The sequence below is a fragment of the Gigantopelta aegis genome, chromosome 13 (assembly GCF_016097555.1).
Source record: "Gigantopelta aegis isolate Gae_Host chromosome 13, Gae_host_genome, whole genome shotgun sequence".
In the NCBI taxonomy this organism is placed as follows: domain Eukaryota; kingdom Metazoa; phylum Mollusca; class Gastropoda; order Neomphalida; family Peltospiridae; genus Gigantopelta; species Gigantopelta aegis.
Window position 1 is genome coordinate 13,400,943 of NC_054711.1, and position 21,115 is coordinate 13,422,057.

The 21,115-nt window shown below is 37.4% G+C and overlaps 1 protein-coding gene across 1 annotated transcript in view; it reads left to right on the top strand.

Annotated features, from left to right (window-relative positions):
* Positions 1-10,116: 10,116 nt before the first annotated feature.
* Positions 10,117-21,115, top strand: part of LOC121387146 (protein draper-like) — a 25,835-nt gene continuing 14,836 nt past the window's right edge. The window contains exons 1-3 of the mRNA XM_041518170.1: positions 10,117-10,197; positions 12,438-12,572; positions 16,414-16,623. Coding sequence (XP_041374104.1) covers positions 10,122-10,197; positions 12,438-12,572; positions 16,414-16,623 — 421 coding nt within the window. The 5' untranslated portion in view covers positions 10,117-10,121. The remainder of the gene's footprint in view (positions 10,198-12,437; positions 12,573-16,413; positions 16,624-21,115) is intronic.

Genomic DNA, 21,115 nt, shown 5'->3' on the forward strand with positions numbered 1-21,115 from the left:
AACATGACCGTCCGTGTTTATCTTCTGTTTATATATATATATATATATATATATATATATACATAAACGATATGAAGAGTATTAAATAAAGCACTTCTTCCTTCCCGGTGTTATCTTTTTTTTTCATCATTATCCCTTGGAAACCCTGCCTTGTGTAGGTTTTAACTAGTCAGATCAATCAAAACAAAATACTCTGACTGAAAGGTTTAACTTCACTATCCGCTATAATGTCGATTTTATATTATTTAATAACAGCTAGCACGATAAAATATTAAACACCACTGATTTACCCACCAAAGGTGGACATAAAACATTAACCACTGCAGATACAGTGCTAAAATTTCATCTTTATAACAATACAGTTTATTTATTCTATAACTTACCCATGCTATACGTGTCATAAACCCATGTGATAATTTAGTGTATTAACCCGGTTAATAATGGTATGCAAATTTAAAGGTACATGTATATGCAAATTACGTCTCTCGGAATAATGTGTTGCTGTGAATGGGTCATTTGTTTACAAACTATTAAGACATGTATACCTGAGCGTAATGTGTTCATAAGACTTAGTTAAAGAGCGTTACGTCAAAGTAATGTGTGTTAATTGTGATAACGTCATATTACCGATGAAGGTGACTTTAGTACTGTAATTTACTAAATATCAATGAAATTTTTATTTTAGAAGTGTTATAAGATAAATAGAATTCGCTACACGTGCTTTTTAATATTGAAAATATCAACCTCGTCTAGTTAAACGGCATTTGTCTCGACAGAGCCTCGAAAAATACTGATTAACATAGACTGTTAATATGTTCCATAGTAAAAAAAAACGCTCGTGACGAATCCTCTATATATTTATATTTGCATGTACATTGAATATAATTAGCTAATTGTTAATCTGACGTGGGTGTTTTTTTTTGTTGTTGTTTGTTTGGTTGTTGTTGTTTTTTTTTGTTTTTTTTTTTTACTTGGCTGTTAATCAGACCAATTAGTGTCAAGCACTAATTATATATGTTACGAGCAATCAAAGTTTGTTTCACGGGTATTGCGGGCGTTTCAAAGAGTACACCACAACAACGATATATTACATGGGTATGTGTTTAGTACGCGTGTTATTAATAAAAAATAATTTACCCATGAACGACAGACACAAGGGGAGATTCATGGAGGACCCGTGATGTTTTCAGTCGTAATGTCAACTCTATCTGGAGACCTGTGTGTCATTCACCGAAGAGCTGAGACTGATATATTATCTGTATTACCATGTTGTTAACTAGTAAACGATGCTTCATGTTGGAAACAAAATAGAAACTACATCACCAACGTCTGACGTTTATTCGGTTCGTTCATTTACATGCATCAGAAAATAATAAAACAAAGAAAGACTACACTGTGTTAATACCAAGCCAGTTTCAAACTCAATCTATGCATATAGATTAAAAGTAACACTGTCCCCAAAACTAAGCTGTATATCAAAACGGATGAGTTCACCTTTTTTAATAGTCAATGTTCCAATATATCGAGCAGCAATGTTTTAGCTCCGGTTTTTAATGTTTACGTATTACCTACTGAGATGAATATTTGTGCATTTTCAATATGTGTCGATTTCAAACAATGACATGCTATTCAGGCATAGATGTTTGATTGCAAATAAAACGTTCAAGGACCCCTGAGTCTTAAAGTATTATGGTAGATATTTAGATGTTATTTCTCAATATAATACGTTACTGATTGTAATGATACCTGATGATATGTTATGGTCTATTTGTAACTTTTACACAATAGTTAGTATAATGTGCATTTTTTTTATCATCACTGATGATGACGATATTCTTCCCAACTGTAGATTATGTTCATATATCTGAACATCAAAATCATCTTCATACGAAAAGCAGAAGCTGAAAAACACTTGTTTTGACCATTTTGGTGGCCATCTTAATTTTGACCATTTTGGTGGCCATCTTAAGAAGATATGAAAAACACTTTCAAACCCTTGTTCCCGTACATTGGTCACATTGGTACATTGGTCACGGAACTGTAACATTGGTCACGGAACTGTATTATGTTGTCCCTACTAGACTCACTGTCAATACATTGCTGAAGTAGATTGCATTTGTTTTAGAAATTTGCGATTTGCGAATCCCTGATGATTGAAAGATGTGGCAAAACATCGACGATATATATTCTGTTAGTCGGTTTAGCATTAAAACTAGCAATAACAACAACAACACTAGCAAAAACAAACAAATAAATAAACTAAGAAAAAACTAAAACAATGTTAGAAACACCCCCTCCCCTCAAAAAAGCAAGAAAAAAAGCAACAACAACAAAACAAGCACCCACAAACAAAGAAAATCGTGTCCTTTTTTTAGGAACCAGTTGCAATAACGTACACATTTCTCCAAATGTTTGACTGGTTTAGCATTGTTAGGTTTTGTCATTTCAGCCTGCATGATAACATTTAGACGAGTCAATATATAGAGGGACATTTTGTGAATTTTATTAATTCCAGGTAATCGAGATAACAGATCAAAAATCTACCAAAATTGAGCAATGGGAACGATGTAAGTTTTGCACTGAAATGATTAAAGAATAGATTTTGGGGTCACCCTCGATAATCAGCCAGATTCGTCTAGTGTTTTTGTGTCTTTTGACGGCATTTTTTTTTTTTTTTTTAGTATACAACAGAATTGAATAAATACCATTAAGTATCTGGTGGTTTAGTTCTTTGAGAAGAGGCTATTGACCTTCTGAAGCAAAAAGTACAGAGCAATAGTGTTTCTATAAAACATGTTAGAACATAAAAAAATATTAATGTCTCCCCTCTACCAACTCACACCACCAGCACGAACGTATCTTTACACTAAAGAATGTAAAATGCTTGGCACATCTACCGATTAACGCCCACTCGACATTCGTATCGGCGTTAATCGGAAGGGCAAGGTTCCAACAGTCGCGTCTAATCTCCAGTTTTTTCCCGTATTATACTGTTGTGTCGCCTGGTGTGTGTAGGTGCACATTGTGAGACTACTGCCGACTCGACGGTCGAGGTGGCGTTAATCGGTAGGTGTGCGCCAAGCATAAAGACATCGTACTAGCTGGATGGCGTCGCCATGGTGTCGAACGATCAGAAAAAGAACACAATAACAACATACGTGTAATTTATCTAGAGGGCGGGACCTAGCGCGGTGTTAAAGCGATCGTTTTACGCGAGGTCGGTCTGGGATCGATGCACGTGGGTGAGCTCATTGGAGTATTTCTCATTCAAGCCAGAGCGCCACGACGGGTATATCAAAGGCCGCGGTATCTGTGGGATGATGTTTATCAAGATCCCTTATTACTAATGGAAGAAATGTAGCGGGTTTCTTTTAAGACAGGCCTTGGTAGCGTCGTCGTTAGGCCATCGGTCTACATGCTGGTAGGTACTGGGTTCGGATCCCGGTCGAGGCCCTGGGTTTTTAATCCAGATACCGACTCCAAGCCCTGAGTGAGTGCTCCGCAAGGCTCAATCGGTAGGTGTAAACCACTTGCACCGACCAGTGATCCATAACTGGTTCAACAAAGGCCATGGTTTGTGCTATCCTGCCTGTGGGAAGTGCAAATAAAAGATCCCTTGCTGCTAATCGGAAAGAGTAGCCCATGAACTGGCGATAACGGGTTTCCTCTCAAAATCTGTGTGGTCCTTAACCATATGTCTGACGCCATATAACCGTAAATAAAATGTGTCGAGTGCGTCGTTAAATAAAACATTTCTTTCTTTTCTTTTTTCTTTTAAGACTACGAATTAACAAAACAAATTACAAAATATTTGACATCCAATAGCCGATGAATACTAAGTCTATTTGCTCTAGTAGTGCCGTTGAACAAAATAAACTTTTAGTTTTATTCCTTTTATTTGTCCCCTCATTTGGCTATGGACTGAACTTTACAACATTGTCCCATATACATATATACTGCCAGTATCTTAAACGCAGGGGGCGGGACGTAGCCCCGTGGTACAGCGTTCGCTCGATGCACGGTTCGTGTGGGATCGATCCCCGTCGGTGGGCCCGTTTGGGGTATTTCTCGTCCCAGCCAGTGCACCACGACTGGTGTATCAAAGGCCGTGGTATGTACTACTCTGTCTGTGGGATGGTGCATATAAAAGATCCCTTGTTGCAAATCGATAAGAGTAGCCCATGAAGTGGTTACAGCGGGTTTCCTCTCTCATTATCTGTGTGGACCGTAACCATATGTTTGACGCCATATAACCGTAAATAAAATGTGTTGAGTGCGTCGTTAAATAAAACATTTCTTTCTTTCTTTACTAGCTGGATGACGTCGCCATGGTGTCGAACGATCAGAAAAAGAACACAATAACAACATAATGTATCTAGATGAGAAAGCGATCGTTTAATGCGAGGTTGGTCTGGGATTGATTCACGTCGGTGGGCTCATATTTCTCATTCAAGCCAGTGCACCACGAGTGGTATATCAAAGGCCACGGTATGTGCCATCCTGTCTGTGGGATGATGCATATCAAAGATCCCTTTTTACTAATGGAAAAATGTAGCGGGTTTCTTTGAAGACTACGAATTACCAAAACAAATCACCAAATGTTTGACATCTAAAAACCGAGGGGCGAGACGTAACTCAGTGGTAAAGCGCTTGCCTAATGCGCGGTCGGTGTGGTATCGATCCCTGTCGGTAGGCCCGTTGGGCTATTTCTCGTTCCAACCAGCGCACCACGACTGGTATATGAAAGGCCGTGGTGTGTACTATCCTATCTATGGGATGGTGCGTACAACAGATCCCTTGCTACTAATGAAACAATGTAGCGGGTTTCCTCTTTATGACTGTGTCAAAATTACCATAGCCGATGATTATTAAATCAATGTGTTCAAGTGGTGTCGTTAAACAAAACAAACTTCTTAAACTCAGCTACTCCCGCACAAACATTTTGTTTTTCTCCCATTCACGAAATGCTGCCTTCACTCAGCATAAACTACTATGTCCATGAAACGTGATGCATAATGCAAATAGCCCGTACAGAATGTATACTACTAACTGTGTCTACGAACATGAGGGACAATTTTCGTTTAATCAGACCGTGTAGAATGTTCGGGAACGGATCAAGGATTTTGTCAAGGTGGAGGTCACTAAGTTCTAAAAACACCTAAAGGATCGAAATCCGTGGGTAGCTTCTGGGGCATGCTCTTCGGAACTGTTTCAAATAAAGCCACCTTCTGACGCAGTTTCTTAGCAATTTAGTGTTGTATATTGTGAATGATGAATTTTAAAACAAACAAGCCTGTGAACCACCACTCACTCCCCCCCCCCCACACACACATTTCGATTCACCGATGAATGTCGGGGTTATCTGTTCCTGTTAGGTGAGTTGCTCACTGGTGCACAAAAGAAAAACGAAAGAGCGCTGCATAATCGTTCAACTTCCTGGTTGGAGGGATGTCACAAAATGTCGAAGTGCTGCGTGATATAAAATATTCATTGTCACCTATCAAAGCTTATTTCACATGACGTATAGGGGATGCAAACTGTTGGATGTCAAACGAATTTCGATTTTAGGTTATGGGAATGGGTGTAAAACATGTAAATACATATAGACGTATATATACGCACACATATACACATACAATAAACAAAGACACATAATTATGCACACACAGAGTGAATGAATGAATGTTTAGCGACACCCCAACACGAAAAATACATCGGCTGTTGAGTGTAAAATTAAGTAGATGCATGAATGAATCCACAACCAAAATCAACACAAAAATTCAACAGTTAAAGACGCACACATAGACAGACATAGACATGCATTGCACGCACGCACACAAACATATATTCATACATGCATACATACACAGTCATCTATCCATCTATACATCCATACTATATAGATATATTCATACATCTATACGTACACACACACACACACGCACGCACACATTGAGCGGTCTTTCGTTGTATAGTAAAATTAACTAAACTCATGGAAAATTTGCATTCGTATGTAGTCGTGCGAGTCGATGGACCTGACCTAGCATTATATATGTCTTTATCAGGCCGACAAACCGGTTATATCATAAAATAGCAGCATTTTAAGCAAAGGAAAGTAATATTTGTTTAACGACACTTCAGCACATTTTTAAACTAAGGCTATTTGGTGTCTAACATATGGTTATTTTGACACTTGGTCAAGAGTGAGAGAGGAAAGGAAAGGAATGTTTGTTTAACGACACCTCAGGACATTATAAACTAAGGCTATTTGGTGTCTAACATATGGTTATTTTGACACTTGGTCGAGAGTGAGACAGGAAAGGAAAGGAATGTTTGTTTAACGACACCTCAGGACATTATAAACTACGGCTATGTGGTGTCTAACATATGGTTATTGTGACACTTGGTAGAGAGTGAGAGGAAAGGAAAGGAATGTTTGTTTAACAACACCTCAGGACATTATAAAATACGGCTATGTGGTGTCTAACATATGGTTATTGTGACACTTGGTAGAGAGTGAGAGAGGAAAGGAAAGGAATGTTTGTTTAACAACACCTCAGGACATTATAAACTACGGCTATGTGGTGTCTAACATATGGTTATTGTGACACTTGGTTGAGAGTGAGAGAGGAAAGGAAAGGAATGTTTGTTTAACGACACCTCAGGACATTATAAACTACAGCTATTTGGTGTCTAACATATGGCTATTGTGACACTTGGTAGAGAGTGAGAGAGGAAAGGAAAGAAATGTTTGTTTAACGACACCTCAGGACATTATAAACTATGGCTATGTGGTGTCTAACATATGGTTATTGTGACACTTGGTCGAGAGTTGGGGACGGGACGTAACTAAGTGGTAAAGCGTTCGGTTGATGCGCGGTCTGTCTGGGATCGATCCCCGTCGGTGGGTCCATTGGGCTATATCAAAGGTCGTGGTATGTGTTATCTCGTCTGTGGGATGGTGCATATAAAAGATCCCTTGCTGCTAATCAAAAAGAGTAGCCCACGAAGTGGCGACAGCGGGTTTCCTCTCTCAATATCTGTGTGGTCTTTAATCATATGTCCGACGCCATATAACCTTAAGTAAAATGTGTTGAGAGCGTCGCTAAATCAAGCATTTACTTCCTTATTTGGTCGAGAGTGAGAAAGGAAAGGAAAGGAATGTTTGTTTAACCACACCTCAGCACATTTTAAACTACAGCTATTTGGTGTCTAACATATGGTTATTTTGACACTAGGTCGAGAGTGAGGGAGGAATGGAAAGGAATGTTTGTTTAGCAACACCTCAGCACATTTTAAACTACAGCTATTTGGTGTCTAACATATGGTTATTTTGACACTTGGTCGAGGGTGAGAGAGAAAAGGACACCTCAGCAAATTGTAAACTACATCTATTTGGTGTCAAACATATGGTTATTTAGACTCCTCAATGAAAGCGACATTTTGTCCCTCAGGATGGAACTGCTGTATCTATACCTCTGATATATATATGGTTATTTTAACATTTGGTCGAGAGTGTGAGAAGAAAGGAATGTTTATTTAACCACACCTCAGCACATTTTAAACTACGGCTATTTGGTGTCTAACATATGGTTGTTTTGACACTTGGTCGAGAGTTAGAGGAAAGGAAAGGAATGTTTGTTTAATGACACCTCAGTACATTTTAAACTACGGCTATTTAGTGTCTAACATATGGTTATTTTGACACTTGGTCGAGGCTGAGAGAGGAAAGGAAATGAATGTTTGTTTAATGACACCTCCGCACATTTTAAACTACGGCTATTTAGTGTCTAACATATGGTTGTTTTGACACTTGGTCGAGAGTTAGAGGAAAGGAAAGGAATGTTTGTTTAACGACACCTCCGCACATTTTAAACTACGGCTATTTAGTGTCTAATATATGGTTATTTTGACACTTGGTCGAGAGAGAGGCAAGGAAAGGAATATTTGTTTAACGACACCTCAGTACATTTTTAAACTACAGTTATTTAGTGTCTAACATATGATTATTTCAGCACTTTGTCTAGGGCTGATAGGAAACGAAGGGAATGTTTAGCGACACTTCAGCGCATTGTAAACTACGAATATTTGGTCGGGAGAAAGAGACAGCGAAAGGAAATCCGCTGCCGCCACATACGATACTGTTACCAACAAAGCAGCAAGCACAATTTAAGCTGGGCCCCCAAAGTATTAGTAACTTGGCGAATTTGATAAGAACATTAGTAATGAAATACATTTTGGCGATGCGGCGTACGACAGAATAAAGGCTGACCTCTGGATCTTGTGTATGCGCGTTCCCATTGATAGGGCAGTACATACCACGGCCTTGGATGTATCAGTCTAAAGACACTATATGCGATTCCGTAGAGTGCAAACGATCCCGTCAACTCATAGCATCGCAGGCGAGCACTCTACCCACTGAGCAACTTAGCAGTTTCGACCAGATTTTAAAGTCATTTCGAAACGACTGCCGAGTTTAGTATCGTATTGTAGATCGCTTTAGCGAGTTTGTACATACACTATAATTAAATTGAGACAGTTTTGTGAAAACTAATATAAATGTATCTAAAATATGATATATTTAACTTTATTTTTTGTAATCTTCTTTTTTTTTAATTGATCATCCGCAACATACAACACGAAACTGTTCCGAAAATGCGTATCCGAGCATCTTTATTTCAAAACTTTAAGGAAGGATGTCCCAAACCCACTATATATCTGGCTTCTTTCGCGAGATCGGCTCACTACATTTCGACTTCGTCGAATTCAAATTACCATTTTATAATTGTGCTACCTTCACCCCATCCCATTTACAAGGTTTTGTATCCGACCCAGCATGCTGCTCTTTTCTTGGGCCTATGACGTCACCAACGACATTCCGACACTGCATGCACGTGCAATATGTTTTGTAGCGATAGATATGCACCCAGATGTTATTATAGAGCGTTGATTTACAATAGTATGTTGAAAACAGAATTCTAGCGTGTATATTTTTTTTCTTAAGTTTAGTATAGTATAGTAGAAAATGTAAATGTTTTTATACTCAACTGCGGGGGTGGGTGAGGGGATAAGGCATGCTCCATCGCCCTCACACGGAAAACATTTGACTTGCATGCTCGTTAAAGTTTGTTTTGTTTAACGACACCACTAGAGCACATTGTTTATTAATCAAAAGCTATTGGATGTCAAACATATGGTCATTTTGCGAGGTAACAGCGACATTTTTTCATTTGTAGCAAGGGGTATTTTTTATACGCAGCATCCCACAGACAGGATAGTACATACCACGGCCTTTGATATACCAGTCGTGGTGCACTGGCTGGAACGAGGAATAACCCAAAGGGCCCACCGACGGGGGTCGAAGCCGAACATGCATTAGGCGAGCGCTTAAACACTGTGTTACGTCCCGTCCCTGCGTGTTCGTAGACCGTAACGTAAACCGGTTTGTGTGTTACTATTATCTGTGCACATCTAATAGTATCGCTTGCATATGAAATTTAAAAAAAAAAAAAGTTATATACTAGTCACAAGAAATTAAGGGGTGGGGTAGCTAATTCGCTGTACTAGTGGTATGTAAACTGTTATTACGAAATGGCTCGCTACTTTGATACGACAGCATTCACAATCCAGAATGTTGTTTACGTCCTGCTGGAATGGCTATCTGAAAAGAGATTAATATATATATATATATATATATATATATATATATATATATATATATATATATATATATATATATATATATATATACCCCGTACACACACACACACCCTTATCAAACATTTCCACCATGCCGTTCCCAGGCTGGTGCCCTACTTAGCAGAAATAAAAATGTTTAACAAAGTCGAACTATTTAGGATTGTATGCAAATTTCATACGTTTTCTACTGATTACCAAACAATGTGTGAATAAAGGGATGATATACATGCAATCTGCAATGCTTTAGCCATGTCTGTTACTGTAACCTACTTTGTATTACCTTTCACCACATCCGAATTTTTTTTTTTTATTGTTTGAAAAAGAAAACAAGCTAAAATTGTATACTGGCTATTAACTTGTTGTGACTGTTATAGCTACCCTGTGTGTCGTGTTGTCTATCTCACCTTCCTGCTTGACGCAAAATGTCGGGACGTTGGGCGTATTTAGGCCTAATTCTAGTTGCATTGTGGATTTGTTTAAAACCAGACTCTGTGTCAGGTACGAGTGTTTTGTTGTTTGTTCTCAACACTATTTTTTACTTTAAAAGTTAAATGGCGCGTGGTGAATTCTGTAAAGTTGTGTATACATATTGTAGATCAGACAAAAGTGCACACACAAAGACACATGCATACACAAACACACGAGAGAGAGAGAGAGAGAGAGAGAGAGAGAGAGAGAGAGAGAGAGAGAGAGAGAGAGAGAGAGAGAGAGAGAGAGAGAGAGAGAGAGGGGCACATACAAAAAAGTAAATTTTGTTTTATTTAACGACGCCACTAGAGCACATTTGTTTATCTTATCATCGTCTATCGGGCGTCAAACATACATGTATGGTCATTCTGACACTGGTTTTTTTTTAGAGGAAACCCGCTGTCGCCACATAGGCTACACTTTTACGACAGGCAGCAAGGGATCTTTTATTTGCTCTTCCCACAGGCAGGATAGCACAAACCATTGCCTTTGTTGAACCAGTTATGGATCACTGGTCGGTGCAAGTGGTTTACACCTACCCATTGAGCCTTGCGGAGCACTCACTCAGGGTTTGGAGTCTGTATCTGGATTAAAAATCCCATGCCTCGACTGGGATCCGAACCCAGTACCAGTGTTCTAGCTAGCAATAAATAGGAGGGCGGCGCGCCCTGCCCGCATTTTGTGCCGCCCTGCCCCGACTGTTGCCTCCCGAGTTGGCTCCCCTGGTGTAGGAAATTGGTTATTTTCAATTATTATGAAAACAAGTTATAAAAGTTACAAATACCACTACTTTTTACACAAAATGTTATTTAACCATGCCAACACGAGAAAGGAAATTGACAGCGTTACAGAAAGCGGCTGGATCGTGCAAAAAATTCCCTTTGGATTTTATTTTTTACGACAATTTACATCCGATGCAGAATTAATATTTGTATAGTTACAGAAATATATGACTTTCTGATCGATATACTTTACAAGTACTTACTGAGTACCTACCAGAAGCACATTATGACATACATACACGTATACACAAACACACGCACACGCACGCGCGCACATATGCGCACACAATGTATTTCACTGAAGTTTGAACATGTAATAATAGTAATAATAATAATCGTAATCATAATAAATAGTAACAATAATGCATCGCACTCGTTCTCAAACCTAAAGGAACGTTGGTGAAGCATATTCTCCAGTTCCTTCATTCATCCAGTTTCCACCTTAGACAGGAGTTCGTTCATTCATTTATTCTCTCATTTCAACTTATATTCGTGCTTATATCCAATTAAGATTCAAACACATTGTCATGGGCACGCACCTCAACTATCTGGGCTGTCTGTCCAAGACAACGGACTAGATGTTAGTGGTCAGTGAGAAAGAGAAGTCGGTGTAGTGGTCTCAGACCTACCCACTGAGTCGTTAAAACTTGCTCAGAGTGGGAGCCGGTACCGGTTCAAATTACCCCCCGGTTCAGGTTACCCCCCCCCCCCCCCCCCCCCCCCCGGGTAATTTGAACCTAGGTTCAAAGTACCCCCCGTAGTTTCAAATTACCCCCACCCAACAACCAGTAAATTTTCACAAATAGGGTATATTTTTTACATCGAAACGTTGATATATATATTAAGTATTCCTATAAAATATGAAAATTTATATTACAAGAACACATATTTTGCATAAAAAGTATGGTATCAGAATTTATGTTTAAGCAAATATTTCGAGACTACAAACCAAAATGTGACATCTTACATTGTACACGATGAGTGATAGTGGGGTCGTTTGAAACTAAGGTGGGTAGCTTGAAACTAGGTTCAAACATCCAGGGGTAATCTGAACCAAGGTTCAAACAACCCCCGGTAATCTGAAACTAGGTTCAAACAACCCCCGGTAATCTGAAACTAGGTTCAAATTACCGGGGAGTAACTTGAATACGGGAGGAATTTGAAACTGGGACAATTGGCTGTGAACCCAGTACCTACCAGCCTTATGTCCGAAGATTTAACTACGACACCACCAAGGTCGGTAGACATGAGCAACGACTGGGCAGCTACATATTTAGAAGTCCTCTTGACAGAAACAGGTTTCTTCGTTGCCTGTCGCTTCTCTGCAGGGACAAAATGGCTCTGCTCCAATCGTCGCTACTCCATCTGTCAAATATAAACAACACAAAATGTATTTCTGCAAAAAGCAGAGTCAAGAGTTTTTATTATTATTATTAATAATAATAATAATAATAATAATAATAATAGTAAGTGTTGTTTTTTATTTAGGAGCGTGTCCACCAGGAAATTATGGGGTGGAATGTGGGTACACGTGCCACTGTAACCTATCCAGATGTGATGAGGTCACAGGGTGTATCGGTAATACCTGCAACAGACCATGGTTTGGACCAAGATGCAGAACAGGTAATATAAGATTACGTACTATATAACAAACTGAAAATGTGCTGCTTATTTTAAAATGTCTCTAATACTAAAAACATATATATATATATAAAAATGATAAAAGAAAACAAGTGTACAGTATATATGTATTTTAAAAAAACAATTTAAAGAAATAATTATCCTTTTACATGTTTCAATGTTATCTTCAGAAAGAAAACAAGTGTACAGTATATATGTATTTTAAAAAACAATTTAAAGAAATAATTATCCTTTTACATGTTTCAATGTTATCTTCAGAAAGGATCTACATATATATATATATATATATATATACTCTTGCAAAAACAGAAACGCATAGTCGAAATATTCATGGAATTATTTCTTTAAAACAAAGTGGCATAATTTTGTTATTTATGATCGTATTACAGTCAAATTTGACATGAGTATGTGACAATGTTCTTGCTATGGACTGACGGCAGTGGAGGTGTTTTCGTCACCAAACAGCGTCGCACGAGGGCGCTGAAATCAGTACCTTGTGTGGCCACCAGCAGCAGCAATAACTAAATGGTTTGTGCAAACACCCTTCTCAAACCAGGTATGCGTCCAGCAGTGTCCGTTGCTGTGCCAGTTCGGTGACGCAAATGCAGAACCTTGATGTAGCGATCTTGTGCTGCAGTCTTCAGCTGATTGAACCTGCTGGTACCTGTCCCAGAGACGTGAAATGGTGCTCTGGTGGACATTCATGTGGCGTGCGACTGCTGACTGCGATTCATCTAACTGGAGGCGGCTTATTGAATGTTTCGATTCGGCAGGCTTAGTCTTGGCAGCTTGTAACTTGTCTACGTCGAAATGGAAATGAGGCATCATTGCGAGCTTTAAATACTCATCACTAGCCCAATCTTTTTCCCGAGTTTAACGTGCATTCGCCAAAATCTGACCATTTCACGCCGATTTCCTGCAATTGTCGCACAACGTGCGTTAAATTTGTTTTAGGGTGCATTTGTGCATGCTGTCCCATTCCTAGAACATGAACAAACATGTTAATTCAGTAATATTGTACAAAAAACACACGATATTTTGTAAAATCAAACACTTTTGTTCTTTCCCAATCACCTATGCGTTTCTTTTTTTTCTTTCTTTATATATATATTTGTTTTTGTATATATAGGCTATTTCATGGGTGTTTTTCGAATACGATTTTTATGTCAATGAGTATTGTGTGAAAACCGTATTTTCACGAAAACTATGTTTTTCTGTTCATTGCCATTAGTTATGTTTGACATACAAATCGTATTCGAAAAAACCCACAATGAAATTGTCTATTTATTATATACATCTTTCCTAATTTTTGTGACAATATCATTCACATTTTTGTAATATTATCCTATCCAAAAACAACTTATTATAATCTGTCTGTGATATTTGTATTTTTTTAACTGTTTTTATTTGACTGTTGAATTTTTATATTGATGTTGATGATCACTTCATGCTTTGACTTTACCATAGTTTGACACCCAATAGCCGATGCATTTTTCGTGATGGGGTGTCGTTAAACATTCATTCATTCATTCATTCATTCCTATCCAAAAACACGTAACGGGATGTTATATTTGTTATGATGAAATTTGTGCAGAAAATGTACTTGACCATGGACGTTTTAAAAGAAATATGAATACAAACTCACTTTATTTAAATATTATATTAATAATTATTAAATTAATAATTATTTAGCAATACTGATATGCAAACATACCTGACAAAGCGATCGTCCAACGCACTAAAACATGAAGCCAACTCGGTTGAATGTGTAACATACACTCAGTGGCAGGTCATTCTGTTACTAGTATTAAGTTTCGTACTAAATCGATTGTAGATGTTTCACTGTAATTGTACTTCATATACATTTTTATAGGTACAATTGTCTAAATTAGTCCGGTTTTTTTCAAATACGAACATATGCATTGGTAATCATGTAACCGAAACCCGACGAAGGAAAACCGACCGCAATAATTAAAACGTAAATACTTTACATTGGAAATAATTGAATCATGATTTTTTTCCCAGAAAAAATATAAATATGATTTCTATATTTTCACTGCATCTAACATACAGTGATAATATGACTTTTCACCGAATATCACTTTTTATGGTTTCTGGCCTTTTGGATTACTAATTGCCTGGCAGAATAGAAGGTGACGTTTAAGGGATTTTTCGCGGATTATTTATTACGTCTTCATGTTGTTATGGTTGTTGATGTTGTTGTTGCTTTTATTTTATTTTTTTCGGGGTTTTTTTTTTTTTTTTTTTTTTTTTGGTGGGCCGGGACGTAGCCCAGTGGTAAAGCGTCCGCTTAATGCGCGGTCGATCTAGGATCGATCCCCGTCGGTGGCCCAGTTGGACTATTTCTCGTTCCAGCCAGTTCTCCATAACTGGTGTAACAAAGGCTGTGGTATGTACTATCCTCTCTGTGGGATGGTTCAAAAAGATCCCTGACTGCTAATCGAAAAGGGTAGCCCATAAAGTTTCCTCTCTCAATATCTGTGTGGTCCATAACGCCATATAATCGTAAATGAAATGTGTTGAGTGCATCGTTAAATAAAACATTTCCTTTATTCCTTCATTTCCCGCCCCCATTCTTATCTCTCTCTCTCTCTCTCTCTCTCTCTCTCTCTCTCTCTCTCTCTCTCTCTCTCTCTCTCTCTCTCTCTCTCTCTCTCTCTCTCTCATCTTCATTTTTATATGTGATTTTTTTCCAGTCTATTTTGTTGCTTTATATAAAGGTATACTACTACTACTACTACTACTACTACTACTACTACTACTACTACTACTACTAATAATAATAATAATAACAATAATAATAATAATTAGTAGTAGTAGTAGTAGTAGTAGTGGTAGTAGTAGTAGTAGTAGTAGTAGTAGTAGTAGTAGTGACATAGCGTGTGTTTGGATCATAATGGATAACATAACAATATTTGCAACCGATTACGCAAATCGCCAAATCGCCAATCAGTCAAACTTTACATGAACTTAATCGTAGGGTTATCGTCAAATTTAAAAGTTCCCGTTTTTAAGTTCATGGGCTTCATTTTGCGTATACTTCAGTGCGAGAAATCCCTGTACTTTATATTCAGTATACTACCAACTAAAATAAATAAATAATTACCAAATTAGGTACTTGCGTAAGTGTCATGTAACTATCATGTTACTGAAAAAGGAAAACAGTTTAGAGAATAAATGAAATAAACTCAGCTACTTCTACATTTTCTAAACTACATTTAACTTCCATTGTATTAATATTTTATCTTATCTCCTATTAATAAGCGTATTATTAATTTAATTTTATTAGGAAGTTAGTTATTCTTTTGTTTACATAGGGGGTTATGTCATATCCACATAAAATTATGTTCTTGTTTTTTGTTGTTGTTTTTGTTTTTCAAAATCAAGAGGGGAAGTAATAAAATAAATGGCAGCATCACTTCTTAAATGATGTGTTTTTTGCGAGTTTACTCATCCTGTCAGTTATTTATTAGCACGTACGTGTATGTATTCATAATTAATAAATACTACAGATACTTTTCTTTTCTTTTACTTCCCTATGTCCGACGTGTATTTTGTGCTGGGGAGTCGTTATAAATTCATTCATTCATTCATTCATTCATTCATTCATTCATTATTTCCTTCCTTCCTTCATTAATTAATTCATTTATTCATTCATTGGGGACGGGATTGGGTTGCCACATATTTAGCTAGAATATTTTCTTACAAAGCTATCTTCAGTAAAACTTGTTCTATGTGAAATATGTGTTTGGTAAATATGTGTTGTAAATATAGTATACCAATTTTGCTCTGTATATTTCAGAAAATGTGGCTATGTTCAAAACTGCATACCTGAATTCATACTCTACGGGCATCCTGACGAATTCGTCCCAGCTTGCTGTAGATGGCAATAATAAAACCGATATGTCAAACCAGTGCATACCGACTGACCGAGATAACTTCACCTGGTGGAAAGTAGACTTTGGGAGAAATGTCTTCGTACACAAATTAGCTATTTTCTACCGCGCTGACTGTAAGTACAAAATGTATAAATCGATAACCTCTATATTATTATTACGCGCATAGTTATCTTCCTTGCTATATCTAGATAATACGATGCATCACTGACTATAATGATGGTTGATGCTATTCCATATGTTGGGATTGCGCATACTTTTTAATCTCTTTGGTGCACATTTGTTTTCATCATTTTAGATGAAGAAGGGCGGTACGTAGTCTAGTGGTAAAGCATTCTCTTAATGCGCCGTCGGTCTGGAATCAATCCCCGTCGGTGGGCCCATTGATCTATTTCCTCGCTACAGCCAGTGCACTACGACTGATATATCAAAGGCCGTGGTATGTGCTTTCCTGTCTGTGGGATGGTGCATATAAAAGATCCCTTCCTGCTAATCGAAAAGTGTAGCCCATGAAGTGGGTGGCGACAGAGGGTTTTCTCTCTGAATATCTGTGTGGTCCTTAACCATATATCCGACGCCATATTATAACCGTAAATAAAATGTGTTGAGTGCGTCGTTAAATAAAATATTCCCTTTCTCCAGATGAAGTGACGGGCTTGACACCTGTGGTGGCAGTACTGCTAACGGGTGTCATAGGTGGGGAAGGATATGTTATCTTTTCGCGGCAGTGCTTCGTGAGTGAACGTCATCACAGTTATACTTGTTCCAGTCAGCTCTGTCCTATGCTAGTTTTGCTATCTTTTCGCGGCAGTGCTTCGTGAGTGAACGTCATCACAGTTATACTTGTTCCAGTCAGCTCTGTCCTATGCTAGTTTTGCTATCCTTTCACAGCAGTGCTTCATGAGTGAACGTCATCACGGTTATACTTATTCCAGTCAGCTCTGTCCTATGCTGGTTGTGCTATCCTTTCGCGGCAGTGCTTCATGAGTGAACGTCATCACAGTTATACTTGTTACAATCAGCTCTGTCCTATGCTAGTTTTGATTTAGAACTTTATAAACTAGTCTGGGAGTAGCAGTCCTCAGTTTGGCAGTTGAGAAAGGCTGTACTGTCCAGTAAATGATCTTTGAAGCGGCTGTTCTATCATGGATGAGGCACTAGATGGCGATTCATGGACTTAATCACCATTACGTGAAAAGGTCATTCGACTATGCATTGTGCAGAGAAACGATCTTGATCACGTATAGCGGTTTTGTCGTTCACATTTGTTGCACTAGTTTGTGATATTTAGTTTATCGGTCTTGATTTATTTGCCACACCCTGTAGCCGATTTCTTGTCTATCTCCACAACCCTCACTTTCCAAAGGATTTGTATGTGTAATTGTCACCAGGGCTACGTTTCACGAAGCGATCTTAGCGCTAACATCACCTTAAGTGCATAGCTACCTTCTACACTTAAGATCATCTTCGTTAAACAGTTATTTTTAATTTACATTTATACAGATCTTGTAAATGGACTAAGTGTATACAGTTCCATGTATGCAAACCAGAGTAATACTGGACAGTGGTGCAGAAACATAACTGGTAGTCTGAACCCAAGATATATGCTCTGCAACAACACCGCTAGATACATAACACTCTATAGAAATGCAGAATATGGTAACTCAACACTGGACATCTGTGAAGTTGAAGTATATGGTAAGACAATCGACCAATATTAGTGTGCAATTATATAGCACTTGAATATGTTTTCTTCAAATATATTTTCTGTTTCAAGATAATGTTCAAGCCAGTTAAGAGAAAGTGAAAATTGTCTTTGCTCAAATCTCCTAAAAAATAAAGATGTGTTTGTTGTATCCCTGTAGTGCGGAATAAGGGGTGTCATGGACTGTATAGATCGCAGTATTGTTTAATTCCGCCTTATGACAAACATATGTGCATGTGTCTGTCTGTCTATATGTATGTATTTATGTATATCTGATTGGATGCAAGAATATCTATATATCATATGTATGTCGGGTTGATACACTGGCAAACGGGATAAAATTCCTTTTGGCCTCACATCGTGACGTTGCTGGGTCTAGAACTTACAGCATTCCCATCCCCTGCCCCCGACAATCAGGATAACCATTCGACCACCGAGACATATTTATAAAATCATGTTTAGTTTACCTACGATATACTTGGAGAACACAGATCAAGGAGTGGTGTACGTCTGTATGTATGTATTGATGTATGAATATCTATATATTGTATGTATGTACATACATAGATATCAACGCACACAGGACAAAATCCTTCCTGGCTTTACAAATAATTATTGGCTCATGGCATTGGTTGGAATCGAACCTTAGGCAACGAATCGCCCCCAGTTCCAAGGCAACCACTGTAACTACTCGGCCACTGGGACATTCTTTTAAAAAATGTATTTAACCTACAAACCACCCTTTAACGTGCATCTATTTGTGGGCAAACCTGGCGCTGGTGTGTGACCGGCCTCGTTGGTGTCGTGGTTAAGCATTCGGTCATAAGGCTGGTAGATACTGGGTTCGCAACCGATTACTGGTTCCAATCCAGAGCGATATTTAACGATTCAATGCGTAGGTGTGAAACCACTCAACCGACCTCTCTCTCACTAACCACTAAACCACTGCCGTGGACACACAGCCGAGATTGCTGAGTTGTGTGCCAAGGACAGTGTACTTGAACCTTAATGGGATATACGCACGTAAATAAGTTGAATGAATGCTGGCATGTATGTATGCATGTATTGTAGGTATGTATGCATGTATATATGTATATATGTATGTGTGTGTATTTATGTATATACCCCTGCGCGTGCTGTAACTTCACCGTGGTGCAGGGGTGTAACATTCTCTTTGAGAATGGCCAATACAGCACAAATTGAAATTTAGAGTAAAAGTCAGTATCTATCTGTGATATTTGTATTTTTGTACAGTTCTTTACACTGTTTTTACTTAAGTGTTGAATTTTTATATTGATGTTGATCATCACTTTATTTGTTTGCATTACCATAGTTTGACACCCAATAGCCGATGTATTTTTCGTGCTGGGTTGTCGTTAAACATTCATTCATTCATTTATGTATATACATGCGTACGTAAGTACGTATTTATATGTGTATTTATGTATGTATGTATGTATGTATGTATGTATATATGTATGTATGTATGTATGTATGTATGTATGTATGTATATATGTATGTATATATGTAGGTGTGTGTATTTATGTATATACATGTGTACGTAAGTACGTATTTATATGTGTATTTATGTATGTATGTATGTATGTATATATGTACGTACGTGTGGTTGTACCTGTGTGCATGAATATAAGAATGCATATGTGCATGCTTGCTATAGTAGTAAATATACTGCTCAACATGTCCTTTTTAATAAATAAATAGATAAATAAATAAATAAATATTATTTGTATAGTAATTCATCAACTGTTTCCTTCTACGTCCATACATTTTCAGTCTGTGATGATGGCACTTATGGTAAAGATTGCTCTCTGTTCTGTCACTGTCTGAATGGAACGTGTAACTATCTAACTGGAAGGTGTATCGGAGGATGTAAACAAAACTGGACTGGAGAGTCGTGCAATGGTATGGTACAAATACATACAAACATACAGCAAAATAATAATAATAATAAAAATAATAAAATAAAATAAACACACAATAACACACAAAACAAGACACAAAACAAGACAAAAACACCAACAAAAACAAAAGCAAAACACAAAGAAACAACACTTAGTCCTATATATATATATATATATATCTTGTGACAAAATCCCCACGTCTTTCCCCGAAATTTGTACTCTCTTTGTTCTGTATTATTTGTCTCTTTCCTGTGCTATATATATTTAATCTGTATCTCTTTCCTGTACATTACTTCTCTTCTCTAATCTGTATTTCTATCCTGTACTATATATCTCTTCAATCTGTATTATGTATTTCTTTCCTGCACGTTACCTCTCTACACTAATCTATATTTCTTTCCTGTACTATATCTCTTTAATTCATGCTATGTATTTCTTTCCTGTACATTACCTCTCTACTCTTAATATTTATATTTTTTTCATGTACTATGTCTCTTTAATATGTTTACTTACAGTGGCCTTAATTCACAACACAGGTTGTCAACAGAAAATAATTTAATAAATTTGAGAAATGTACTCTCAAATTGGTAGATGGGAGACACACAAAGTCAATATAAATAAAGTGTAATTATTACAGTAACTGTCCTGTAATTAAATATGAAGAAATTAAATGAAAGAAGAACAAAGTCAGGTAGACTCAAGAAATGTATTCTTGTAAATAATTAATAATATTAACAGCAGTATAATAGTCACAATATATTAACTACACAAAATACATCAGTTTAGTATTTAGAATTAAATTATGATTTCATTAATAAACTTTCTAATACCATAATATGGTTCATTTATTTATACTTATTTACACAATTCTAAGTTTTATCCTACCCCGTCACTCAGTTCGTCAACCGTCACTACCTGTAATCTATGTCTGTAATCTTTAATACGTTTTTCTTTTTTCTGTATTTCTTTATTTTTGTTAC